Raw genomic sequence first — 13609 nt, 5'->3', positions numbered from 1 at the left:
TGGCATTGTATACAGGGAACTGTGGCCTAAGGAAAAAACATAAAAGAATTTTTTTTTTCTTTTTTAAAGAAAAAAAAAAAATCAAGGCTTGGATTGTGTGAAGCAAAAAAAAAAAGGTCTTGCTTCCAAGATTTGATTTTTTTTTTCCAGAGAGAAGCTTTCTAAGTTGTTTGGAGAAAACTGGAGCAAAGGTTGAGTTTAACATTCTGATTGTTGGTGAAGGGTTTAGCACAAGTGAGCGAGGCATTTCAATTAGGTATCATTGGGTTATCCAATGAGTGGGGAGGGGGACGCATTCAAAACGTAGAGCAGTAATTCCTTCATGGCTGCAGACTGGGCAGGCATGCAGTGTGGTGGTGGGTGTGAAGTGGACCAAAAACAAAAGCCTGCTGTGTTTTCTAGACACTGCAGCAGCAAAGTAATCTTTTTTTTTTTTTAAACAGTTTTTATGTTTTTTACATAAACACTTAATGATGTATGTGAGAAACACAACCTCAGCCATCTTTGTCACAGCCTTTTCTGATGAGGAATTTAAAGTATTCTTATTTTCAAATATCTTGAAGGACACTGACAGCCCACAGCATTTTTTTTTAATTTATTGCTTAAAACATGTTGAGTAAAACTTCACAAAGACCAGTAAAACCACTGCATGATAACCTAAAAATGGTCCTCGCCACCTTGTCTTCAACTAAAAACAAAGCAGCTTCATATCTAAAGGAAAATGAGTGCAATTTCAGCACCATGTCTCAGTTTTGTTTTGTTTTTTTGCATTATAAAGAAGCACTAATGTCAAAAGTCAGTGGCAAATTGGTGCAGCACCTTAGCTTAACCACCTTACTCTGGTGTCGTATGGCAGCTACAGAGGATGTCATAGCCAGTACGAAAGTTGAAAAACTAGACTGTGTCGAAAGACTCAGACCTGTGGCTTGGAACAAACACTCATTACATTAAACATTTTAACTTTGCAACACAATGGTTCCCAGTGTATTTTCCGCTGGGAAAGTCCAACAAGTATTCCCTCCTTCTCAGCAATTTTCACACTAAAAAGCCATCCAGTGGTCCCTTATGCAGGTGGATATTTTACTGTGCTGTGAAAAAGTAAAATGACTTAACAAGGGAGGTAATTACTTGCTCCCTAAATAGAGCCAGGTAGATTTGGACATAGGTTTCCCTTTATACAGTCAGAGGAAAAAAATCATTTTAACACTTGCTTAAGTTTTTTGGGTTTGAACAGTGAGAGACAGAACAATAACAAAAAAATCCTGAAAAACGCATTTCAGAAAGTTATAAATTAAGTCACATTTTCATGAAAGAAATTGCACCAACTGTTGTCACCTTCTCACCCAGCTGCTTGGTGATGGTCTTGTAGCCCATTCCAGCCTTGTGTAGGTCCACAATCTTGTCCCTCATATCCTTGGAAAACTCTTTGGTCTTGGCCATGGTGGAGAAATTAATTGCTCCAATGGGCAGCATTCTTTTATACGCATAACAAGTTGTGAAGGCTCCCAATCGCAGCTCGTTGCCTGTATAAGATAGACCTGGGGGCTAGAAGTCCTACTGATTGATGAAAATGCGAATTCATTTATAACTTTCTGAAATGCATTTTTCTGGATTTTTTTGTTATTGTTCTGTCTCTCAATGTTCAAATAAACCAACCATTAAAATGATAGAATGACCATTTCTTTGTCAGTGGGCAAACTTACAGAATCAGCAGGGGTTCAAATAATTTTTCCCTGAATCAAGTCAACATTTAAACACTGCATTTGTAATTACTCAGGGAATCTTTGTCAAATATGAAAATTTGTTTAATTATATGAAAAATGCAAGTGTGACAAGATAAATAAATAAATAATAATAATAATGATGAGGAAGGGGGTAAATACTTTCTCTGTTTGACAGACCTGCCATCATGAATAACTTGGGGGAAAAGGAAATCTACTAAAGGTTCTTTAGCTCATATCAATAACATTTAAATTATATCTTTTTTGCTTTTAACTTTTCAGAGTAAGAGCAGAGGCAACAGGAAAAGCAGCAAAAGCAGCCGGAAGCATTCTGCCTTTGTCAGATTTACCACTAATGATGATATGCTTGAAAGGCTTCATCCTGTGGCAGGTCTAATGTGCTGGGACAATTCATCCCTGATGGCACTTTTCCTCCCACCCCCACAGACACATGTGGATATCCACTTCTTGTGGCTACGTCCACACTACGCTCCGTGTCCACACTGGCGTTTTCAGTTGGTTTTACAGAGTTGTGCGTCCACATTGAAACATCCGTGCGCAAAAGCGAGTGAGAATTAAAGAATTTGAAGAAAAGCTATCTGGAGCATGTACAAACGGATATTCATCAAAATTGAGAGCAATCAAAACAACTGCTGTATAATGCACTCCGCTATCTTTGTTTATTTGGTCACATGACTGCATCACATGACTAAAATGCGTCATCGTTTTAGCAAGTCTGCGTTTTCGAGTGTCCGCACTGCAATGGAACAGCTCCGTTTTGAAATGTATTCGTTTTTGAGAGCGTTTTCAAAACGCTGCGTGTTTCCTTGGGGAAAACGCCGTCTCAGTGTGGACGGGAGGCCAAAACGGAGAGAAAACAATGCGTTGGTGTGGACATAGCCTGAATCTCATCCAATAAAATATCACCCTGGCCTGAATGTAAAATTTCATTACTCAGACCAGAGCGCCTTACTCGACCTAAAACTTGACTTCCACAAATGTAAAACTTTCCCAAGAAATTCCAAAGAAACGTTGGCTGTAAAGGTGCTGTTGTGAATGAACAACACAGGAACATGGCGGACCTTTATCGAAGGACACATCTGACATTTCCTGTACCGCCCTTTCTGTTTGATCACGACAGCAGCACGACAGTGGTGCCCACCTCGACACTTCCTAACTCCGACTGGCTTTCTGCTCTTCTATACCTGCCCGGTGGCTCTTTAGTTACAGCCTCTTAGGAAGCAGGTGGAGGAGCTCCTTGAGAATGCTCACCAAACTGCCAGAAGGTTGTTTAAATATTTACCCCTGGATAACACTTCCTCTGAGGCCTTAATCTGCTCGCTGCCATTAATGGGTTTGTTTTGCTAATATGAATGTTTGCTTGTACAGACAGTTAAATGAAGTACCTCGAAAATGGAACGTGCATTTCCATTCGCCTTATCCTGACAAATTAATTAGTGTCTAAAGTAATGCTGGGAGGAAAGGCAGCCTCACACATGCAACAGAACGAATTACTGTAGTGTTACAGTTGATTAAGGAGAAGCCCTTTTACTTATTCTTCATAATTCTTGTAAATAATGAAGGTTATGAGCCGGGAGGGAACATTATTGCATATTAAAAAATTAAGTCCCATCCCTCCCCCCTCTAAATTTAAACAAATAAACAGACGCTTTGGCTTCTTATTATGCACAGAGTGGAGTTGGAATAAGATGTTCTTTGAGGTGTAAGGAGATGGAACAATTTCCAGGTTTGGGCTCAACAAGAGAAATCTTTGCTCTGAGGTAAAAGACAGAAAGGAAAGAGCGAGTCTAACTGCTGTTTCCTTGGCTCTCCTGATCAACTCATCTTCCTACTTAATGAGGCGAGGAAATGCTAATCTGGGGCTTAAAAGGCCTTTAATTTTCTGTCGTTTGCTAGTGTTAAAATCATCACAAGCTGGATAATCTTAGCCCTCACACATCCTGAGTATGTTTACACTGCTGACTCTCAGCTGTCTGCGGGGGCTTTTGATTTAAAGATTACGTGCAGCTTTGAGATATCAAAGTCAACAGTCCGTTTTCCTCTAATCCACATTTCGCTCCCTGAGGGGGTGGGAGCCCGGCCACTCTCGCTCTCTCGCGTAGCTGGAGGAATATCATTTTCAAACACTCGCTGCTGTCTTCTCATGGGCTACTTTCCATCAGTGGCAGGCTGCTTCTGCTAAACAATACTCCATGCAAAGCACGCTGGCTATCAGGCTGCCTTTTCAGCAGCACGCACTCTCGATCGAGCAGCATCCTACAGGCTACGGACGCGCAGCAGACTCTGACTGCACACGCCAAAACTCATTTACATATGAAAGCGCTGCTCTGCAGAAACCACGGGGTGGGCAGAATCAATTAACACTAATTAGCCAAGATCCCGTGTTCACAGTGGAAAGAAATTAGAGTTGATTTAGCTTCTAGTTTTAACTCAAAACCACAAAACCCACAAAGAACACTGCAGATCATGTGGCAGATGTCAAAGGGTCACTACCAGTCTGCAGAGGTAATAATGGTCTTTATGAGCTTTTGTGCATATGTGTGCGTGTTGCCGGTGTAGGTCTGGTAAGCGTGTCTCACCTGAATGCAGAATTTTAGCCGTGTCATGAATCACAAGAGAGACCAACGAAAAGTGTCTGTAGAGCGGGTAGCACAAAACCCTCCGTCCAAATGACACCAGGACCTCTTGCAGGGAGCTGTAAGTCTGCAGGAAAGAGAACAAGAGCAGGGGTGCTCAATACGTCGATCGCGATCGACCAGTCGATCGCAAAGGTAGTATTGGTAGATCGCATGGCATTAAAAAAATAGATGCCAGCCTATCATCCATCCCGTCACTTGATTGATACAGGGAAGCCAGTCAGATGACAGCAGATTTTTTCTGACGCTTAGGTCGCTGCGCATGCGCAAACAGCGGCGCGAAGTGTAGTAAAACTGACAAGCTAGTCAGCGAGTTAACTCCAATTTTTAGCTCTCGGTTTTTTCTCTTAAACCTGGCCGTCAGCAGCTACTGTCCGGACTATGCATCCCTGGCTGATTCAATTCAGTGCAAGTCATCAGAGTAAACTCAGGTAATGACAAAAAATTTACATAGTTAATTGTGTTGTGAAATATTGGATATTGCGGTTATGCATGTATATACATTGTAGATATAAAGAATCCTCAATATATTTATAAATAAGTATATGTTTTGGATTTTTGTAGTGGGTAGATCATTTTGACTTGGTCATTTTATAAGTAGCTCACATGCGGAAAAAGTGTGAGCACCCCTGAACAAGACATTTGTAAGAGTATCCTGCACAGAGCCAGAGCACAGAAAGGGAAACAAAGATGCAATTGGCTGAAAGGGCTTGAGGTTTTTCCATCCCCTCTTATTCTTAGACTGAACACTGGCCCTTGTTGGTGAGAACTGCAGTTGATGGTTCTGTAATTACTCCTAACAACTACTCATTTATAGAGCTGGCAAAATAGAGGTTTGCAACTCTTAAACACCTCCACAGCCCTGGACTGTTAATTGCTGCCTCTCTTTAATCACTGCTATCACTCTCTGATGTTCTCTGCACTAATGGACATGGCCTGGAGACAGAACGAGAGATTTTTATCACCACCCCCCCCCCACCCTCAAATTCCCTCGTTTTTTTCTTTGTGGCTTGTTAAGGATGTATTGCAAGCTTGCAAGTGCATGTCATTGGGGATCATGCTTTCCCTTGGGCTTGTTTAGCAAGAGTGTAAATAAGGTCTGCTGCAGCCGCGGGGGGGGGGGGGGGACTCACAGTCACACCAGCACAGTCGACTGAGGACAAATAAACAGGCAGCAGATGGGGGGTGGGGAGGTGGGATAAGGTGGCAGGGAAAGAGGAATGTTTGGCATAAGCGAGGAAAGAGAGAGCGAGTCAAGTCAGAGCATTAAAAAAAGATAGCAGACAGCAGAATGGAGTGAGGCAGCAGAGCTGTATCAGCAGTGACACACAGATAGACAGGCAGTCAGAGACGGAGAGGAATCCATTGTAGAGCAGAACAGAGCGAGGAAGTGGTGGAGGAGGGGGAGACTGAGTGAGGTGGCCCCTCAATGGGAGCTGACAGCTCTACTGACTGACTGACGAGCAGCAAAGGGCTGTCGTGCAGGTGAAGACTGTTCTGTGCTTCCCTGTCAGCACAACAGGGAAACTACTTCCTCTCAAACCATGGTCTAGGTCTAGGCTCCCAAACGCCTCCAAGAACCCCCACAAGACTTGTTTAGAACTGCATTTTGATCACAAGTGGTAATCATGTGTGCGTGCCTGAAGCCTAATGAGGACGCTCTGGGATCCCGTCACTCACTAAACAGTCAAATGCCCTCTGGGACCCTTTAACCACATGTGCAGTGTAGTGTGTCCCTAGCGTTAATGAAGGATCGTATATTCAAGTGCATCATCTGTTTTGGCAGATGTAGGATAGAAGCATGTTGCCCTAAGTGCGAGACAACTGGCAAGAACAACCCACAGGCCCTATGCGCAATAACAATGACTGAGCAGCTCTCGGGGTGTGTAGCAGCAACTGTCAGTCGAGGTTTAAGCTTGATTTATAGCTGTGTGTGAAGGGATAACAGTGGAGCAGATGTGCACCTCCTCAAAAATGTGACTTTATCTCTGTAGTGTTGGACAACTGAGATAACATCCTTCCACTCTGTAACTTTAAAATAAAGTTGCATTTTTCTTCCCTCCATTGGCAATGTAAGTGACAATTTAGGAGTTCTGATTGTTGATTAGTGGTGGAAAAATTTTAAGAGCTCAAAAGAAAATAATCCAAAGAGCAGCTGGACGATATGAGGAAAATCTAATATGATGATATTTTTTTTGGCTATATCGCGATACACGAAATATATCACAATATGTTTAAATAACCTCCCAATCTGGTCGTGTGTGTGTGTGTGTGTGTGTGTGTGTGTGTGTGTATATATATATATATATACATACATACATACATACATACATACATACATACATACACACACACACACACACACAGATGCTCAGCGCAGTGTGCCAGGTAGAAATTTTCCAGTTGGGAGGGGGTGATTAATGATGCATTAATGTGGGAGAAAATAAAACCTCACAGTGAATTACATGGAGACAGCTGATACCACTTTTTTTATGTCCGATACCGATACCATAAATTTGGATATCTGCCGATACCGATATGAATCCGATATAGTGTTTTTTTAATCAACAAAACTGTTTTTTAAATATCTTGCTGCATTTTGTATAAGTTCATACTCAAGTTTAAAACAACAACTACACTAAAGCTATTCTGTTATACCTGTATGCAAAAAAAATGTTTCATAGTTCAGCAATACTGATCAATCTAATAAACTTAAACCTGCACCATCCTCCCTATTCTGGTATTTTAAAGAGTACTTAGCGTAAATATTAAGCAACCTAACTAATAGGGTTCCAACTCCCAGCAACAACAAAAATAAATAAATAAAAAATAGGGAACCACCCCTCACGCTCCACCTCATGATGCTTAATCAACGTAATCAACCTTAATTTGATGCAGTGTGAAAAAAAAAATGCACAGAAATCAATTCTTTTTCAAGAAATATTAAATAGATTCAACATCTTTCTTCAACAAAATTGCAGACTGCACAGATGGTACCTTCCCAAAGGAAAAAGTACTATAGCTTACTAGGGTATATTAGACTTAATAGTTACTATATATAATTATTTATTAAAAGCTAGACATTTTAAATGAGAATAAGAAAGAAAAGTATGTCTTTGTGCCCCCTTTTCCCTGTTAATGCCCTATCGGCCCCCCTGGCTAAACTTTGCTAGATCCGCCCCTGCACAGTTACCAGCGTCAGCTACGTAGAAAAAGATCCTGGTGTAGAAAGTAATATTAAATACATTCTAACAACAGCTGATCAAGCTTAAACGTGCTGCTGTTGTTCAGCCCCTGGTTTCCTCTTTCTGGTGCAAAGTGGGCCAAAAACAAACCAGAGAGACGGACTCGCGACAGAAAAGCCGATCAGCTGATCATTTAAGCAGTTTCATGATTGAAGTAGCAGCCAGAAGAGGCAGTCGCTCCATATATCGTTTGGTAAGCTTAACGCAGGAATGCTTTACAAACATTCAGAGATGGACTTACACACTGGCTTTACTTCTCTCGGGATAACTTTGTCGGAGATGAAATGCCGGGCTGCTAGCGAAGCTATCCAGACCACCGACAGGTCCCGCATGCCACAGCCGCTCTATCACGTGATGCATACTGCTCCGACATGCTAACGTTCTGAGGTGAGTTACGGCGTGTTGCAAGTTTTGTGAGGTGCTTTCGTGATATTTAATGGATCGGATTACATTTTTTATTTTTCTCCGATATCCGATCCAGTAATTTAGGTCAGTATCGGACCGATACCGATACGTAATATCGGATCGGTCCATCTCTACTTAATACTGCCATGGCAATTTATACTCGATGGTTACGGTAAAGCCATTTTGACCATCATATGTGGAAAAACCTGTGATACATCGAGTATTTTTGATATATCGCCCACCTCTAATCCAAAGTACAAACCAACTACAATTTAGAGTGGACTTCAACAACGTTTCAGCAAGAAACAGAGTTCCGTCTTTAAATCTAGTCATGTGTCCTGTTAATGGTGGACAGAAACTAAAATATGCTATTCACTTTGCCCTGAGGGGTGTACTGTGAGGTCAGATTAAGTTTTTTGTGAGCTACGCTGAGTCTTTTAATAGAATGGCTCTCTATTCATCTGGTTAAATCACCACGGTGAGGATATAACCAGGTCGGGACCAGGTTATGTTCTGAGTTTTAGTTAAAACCGTCTTAAAAGTATCCCGTTGTCACTGATTCTTTTATTTACAGCAGGTTTTAAGTGTGTTACAGATTATCTGCAGGGGGAATGTGTTTTATATGTGCAAGCTGTTAAGCCATATCTTACTAAAAAATACTGAGTGAAGTGTCACATTGTTGTGGGACAGCATAAACGTACTCTAATCTGCTGGAACTGCAGTGTATTTTTCCATTATACTTTTTACATTCTTTAGAGATTTTCAATCACCATTTTCTTATCATTGTCATATGATCATACATCATCATAACTTGTCTGAGTGGGCTGCAATTATAGGGACCATTTTTATATAGAGGAAGAGTTATTTTTTTATGTGAGTGCACACAGAGCCAGAACCAAGGAGCCAGACTTAACATTGATAGCCACTGTTGTGGTACCATTTATCTCCACCTGGGGTTTTAGGATTTGTCAAACCAGCTAATGCAAAGAAAACCTGGCTGTGTAGAACTTATATTATATACCTCTTTGGTGTTGTTGTTTTGTTCTCAAATGTAATGACAAACTTTTAAATTTACTCTCTGTGGCAACAATAAGAAGTGGCTTGTGGGTATTTAGTAAGGCTGGATATTACCACCGATTTCTAAAACTCAATTCTGATTCACAAGGTCCCGATTTGATTCGTTTCAGTTTTGACTCAGACAGTCAGAAATATAATAATTCTGATCATTTCTCACTACATATCCATATTTTTATATCTATGTATAAAAACAAAGCTGACACTGTGAGACTTCATCAGAGGTGTGAGCATCACAGCAGATGTCTTTGTGTCAAAGTAACTGAGGATAAAACATGAAGGAGATTTTCCTGGCCTGGCTTTTTATAGCAGATAACCACCTTAAAAATATTCTGCAGTAGATCAAAAACCATGAATCAACATTACCTGATGCTGCTGAAATGGAGCAGAGCAAAGTTACAAAGGTTTATTAGAGACACAGCCAAGTGTTTTGTAATTTGGCAGAATTTTAAAAAGTTTAAATTTCTTCAGTATTGAACAGCAGAAATTGTTCTCTTTTAAGGAGTAATTTTGTAAAAAAACAAAATGGTGCGGCCAACATAGCTGCACACAACGGTAGACTGGTGCGTAATAAGCAAATAATGCAGAAAACAGATTTTTGATTAGAAACTGCTCTTGACGTACAGAGAGAGCGAGAGAGCTGTGCAGGAAGTGTGATTTTATCATGGTGGAAACAAAACAGCAAAAGTAAGAGGGAACTAATGAAGATGTTTCTCGAATGTGAAGCACAGTTTTGATTTTCTTTTGCTGCTGGTTCAGTCAATTTTGGTTGGAGAGAGACAACCTTTCAGCCCTGACGGCATGTCCATGTACATGCCGTGGGGCTTTTTGTGTCCATTTTTATGTCTTTTTGTGAGTTTAACCTGAGATTCTGGTGTTTCTGGCAAAATACATTTGTAAAAAAAATCGATTCAGGATTTACTGAATCGATATCACTTTACGGGGGATAGGTTAATTGAAAAATCTAAATTGCCCATAGGTGTGAATGTGGGTGTACCCCGCCTCTCGCCCTATGACAGCTGGGATAGGCTCCAGCACCCCCCCGCGACCCTGAAAAGGACAAACGGAAGTGAATGGATGGATGGATGGATATCGCTTTATTCAAACCAAAATGCCAAACAAAGCTAACACAATAACAACTGTTGGTAATCTAACTAATAATTTACCAGTCTCGACAAACATTTATTCAATCTACTTCAAACTTGGCTCATGTGTTGCTGAGTGAGAGTGGGCATTTCCCCTAGAGTGTCTTTCTGAGGGCACTGACTGATGAAGCTCTCGCCCCCATATAACAACGTTTAAACCCAACCCTACTTTGAGCCATACAAAGTTTGAAACAACACACCTAAACGGATGCAAAAAAAAAAAAAAAAAAAAAAAAAAAAAAATTCCAACTTTTTCCAAAAACTTGATCGCTGTGATGATCTAAAAATTCAAACTGGTTCTTGTAAAGTCAACGGAACAGGTTTCCATTGTACTTTTTTTTTGTCTCTAGTTTCCTGTGGCGAGTGACTTCAGTCACTGTTATTTGGAAGAACTGTTGCAAGAAAGCTGCAACCCGCAATCTTCTCGTTATGCACAACAGCCATGTTTTAAACAGGAACAGTCTCAGAAACAGCAGTGCATCCTTCTAGACGTCCCCTTTGGAACACAGTAATGTTATGAGTATCTGCATTTAAAGCATATCTGCAGCTGCAAAGACACTGGTTAGTGTCTCCTTGAACGGGCTCTACTAGTAAAATAGTTGCTGGTTGTTAATAAGAAGCCAGTTCAAGGTTTGTGTTAGCGATGTTGTAATAATGTTGTAATAAACAAATGAACTTCAGCACGGCCCACATCTAAGCCAAACAACCACGATTTGCCGCCTGTTTGCAGTCACACTAATGTTAAGTGCGCTGAAAAAAAAAAAGAGTAAGTAGACTTCCCTTTTCCGTGGAATGATCTCTGCCATCTCAGCACAATGGTTTCTTTGCATTTCAGTGAATGAATAAACCTATCACTGAAACTGCAAAGGAATAGTCTCACGTTGAGTAATGAGATGAGGTGAAACAAGGTAGCTGCATGCAGCAATATAAGTATGTCCACAGTCTCTCTGTGTCATTGTTAAGCGCCTTCCTTCACGTGGCACTGGTGTCTAATCTAAAGCTAGTTCAACACACAGACAAGAAACTGGTCCTATAATCATGGGAGGCGTATGTACTAGCAGTTTATTAATATGACCTGAAATGCTTTTTGACTTTCATTTCTTAAAATTTCGAAAAAGCGGGTCACTTATGAAAAGGTGTCAAAGCCAAACTAGCTGTGCCTTCCCCATTTCCTCTTCCTCTTGGCTGCCTTCAGCCACATCCAGTAGCACAGTTTCCAGCAGCACCTACCAAGCCTCAACCAATCCGGTATTGAAATCTCGTTTCAGATGATCCACATGCTTGATTCAGCAAAGATCTCACACCAAATGCCGTTCCTGAAACAACCTCCCCTATTTATCCAGGCACTAGGAGTACACTAACTTGTGTGCACCCATAACTATACCTTCAAAATGACTCCTCACAGAAGAGGCTTTTTGGTCACTTCCACCTCTTCCCATTTGACAATATATTGCACAACAAAATACTTGATCTTGTTCCAAGAAGCGGCGTTAATGTGTAATCTGGATAACAGTGCTGAGTAAAATGTGAAAGCTCTGAAGCAAGCATATCTGTTTCAGGTCAGGATTTACTCAGCAAATCTATGCACACTTCTCAGTGAACCGGTTCCTTTAAACAAGCCAAATGAGTCAAAACCATTTTGCATTTCTCTAATGACTTTATCAGTCTGATCAAGAATCAGTGGTTAACAGAGTATTGTACTATATCATACTTGTGAAGTCTAAACTGCACACAGACAAAGACATCTAGAATTTGCACAATTTCACAGAAATACTTTATATGATAATGTAGCCCAGAAAGCAACATAACTAACTGTGGTGTAACTGCATGACGCAAAATACAGCAAATGGAATTTCTGCCCAAACATGGCCGAGCTGGGTTGTCAGGGACCATGCACCAAGGTTATTATCGTTAACGAAAACTAACGAAATACTGAAAACTAGAAGTGAAAAAACATTTTCGTTAACGGAAATAAAAATAAAATAAAAAAAAGCAAAACTAACTAAAACTGTAATGAGTGTTCACAAAACTAACTAAAATTAACTGAATTTATAGCAAAAATGTGTTTAGTTTTCATTGATGTGTGCGTGTCATACAATAGAGTGAAAATGAAGTTTAGTTTCCAGATTTTTTTTCTTGCCGTGTCTCATTATGCCAGCAGGTGGCAGTACGTTAGTCGAGTCGTCTGTGTTGCTGCTCCGTCCACGCGCAGAATCATGTCAGGAAAAGTCGGGAGAAAGCGCCAGAGTCCAATTTGGGATTACTTTGAATATGACTGTGTTTTGGATAAAGCAAGTGTCTTGTAGTGGAAAGAGACAAATTATGAGGGACATTTCTAAAGGGAAAAAAATCCCACAAACCTTAAAGTGCACTTGAAAAGCTCACACAAGAAGGCTAACCTAGCTTACCTTGAGAAGGTAAGGGAGCACACTCAACCCTCATCCCCAGAAACAGACGCTAACAAGGCAGCGTGATGCATCCCGAGACAACAGGATGGGGATATCTACATAACTGTGTGAGTCAATTGCCTTCAAAAAGTTTATCAGTTCACTTGAACCAAAATTACAAACACCTGGTGCTGCAAGAGTTAATAGTCTCATTGGGGCCAAGATATACATTTTATAGTTGCCTGGTATCAATGGTTGTTCATCTGCCTTTATTTATTTATTTGTTTAAAGAACCCATAGGTGGGAATGTGAGTTGTCTGTCTCTGCGTGTTAGCCCTGCGACAGACAGGCGACCTGTGCAGGGTGCAGGGTATGGTAGCTGGAATAGCAACATACCAAGGATAAGCAGAAGAGAATGACTGATATGATGAAACTGGGATTTTGTTACACTTAATTATTGCAAACAACTAAAACTATAACTGAAACTAATCAAAACTAAACTGAAACTAAGGATTTTCAAAAAAAATACAAACTAAACTAGCAAACAATTGGTAAAAACTAATTAAAACTGATATAAAATTGAAAATCTGAAGTCAAAACTAAATAAAAATAAAAACTAATGAAAATTGCAAAGCTATTAAAACCCTGCCATGCACTCACTGCTGTTTTGCGGTGTCAATGTGAAGAGCAAACTTGTCAGAAAACAACAGACTGGATGGAGATTTTCAATTTAGACAACTTAGACTCCTGTGTCTGATGCTGTTCAAACACCCTCTGTACACTAAAGCGATGGTCTCATGGCAGGTTGTGAGAGCAGACAGTAGAAGACAGATCACACACACTCAGAATTTCAGCTGGGAGCGCCTGTTGCTGCTGTAGTAAATGCCTCTGGTTTGACAGATAGATGGAGCCTGGGCCCGCTCTGTTTACTTCAGTGCAAATATCAGTAACGGAAAAGGCAAAAAAAAAGAAGAA

General features: G+C 40.6%; 1 protein-coding gene across 5 annotated transcripts in view; it reads right to left on the bottom strand.

Annotated features, from left to right (window-relative positions):
• shq1 (SHQ1, H/ACA ribonucleoprotein assembly factor) overlaps window positions 1–13609 on the bottom strand; it is a 44692-nt gene that overhangs the window by 14875 nt on the left and 16208 nt on the right. For all 5 annotated transcript variants that reach the window (XM_085405674.1, XM_085405676.1, XM_085405675.1 and 2 more), the window contains one exon: window positions 4322–4445. In XM_085405674.1, the coding sequence (XP_085261800.1) occupies window positions 4322–4445 (124 nt within the window). The remainder of the gene's footprint in view (window positions 1–4321; window positions 4446–13609) is intronic.

This window comes from Rhamphochromis longiceps, linkage group LG5 (genome assembly GCF_057381845.1).
Source record: "Rhamphochromis longiceps isolate RC_006_pf linkage group LG5, R_longiceps_female_GT1.1, whole genome shotgun sequence".
NCBI classification, from domain to species: Eukaryota; Metazoa; Chordata; class Actinopteri; order Cichliformes; family Cichlidae; genus Rhamphochromis; species Rhamphochromis longiceps.
Note: the sequence above shows the minus strand (reverse complement) of the source record. Positions and strands in the feature narration are given on the sequence as shown.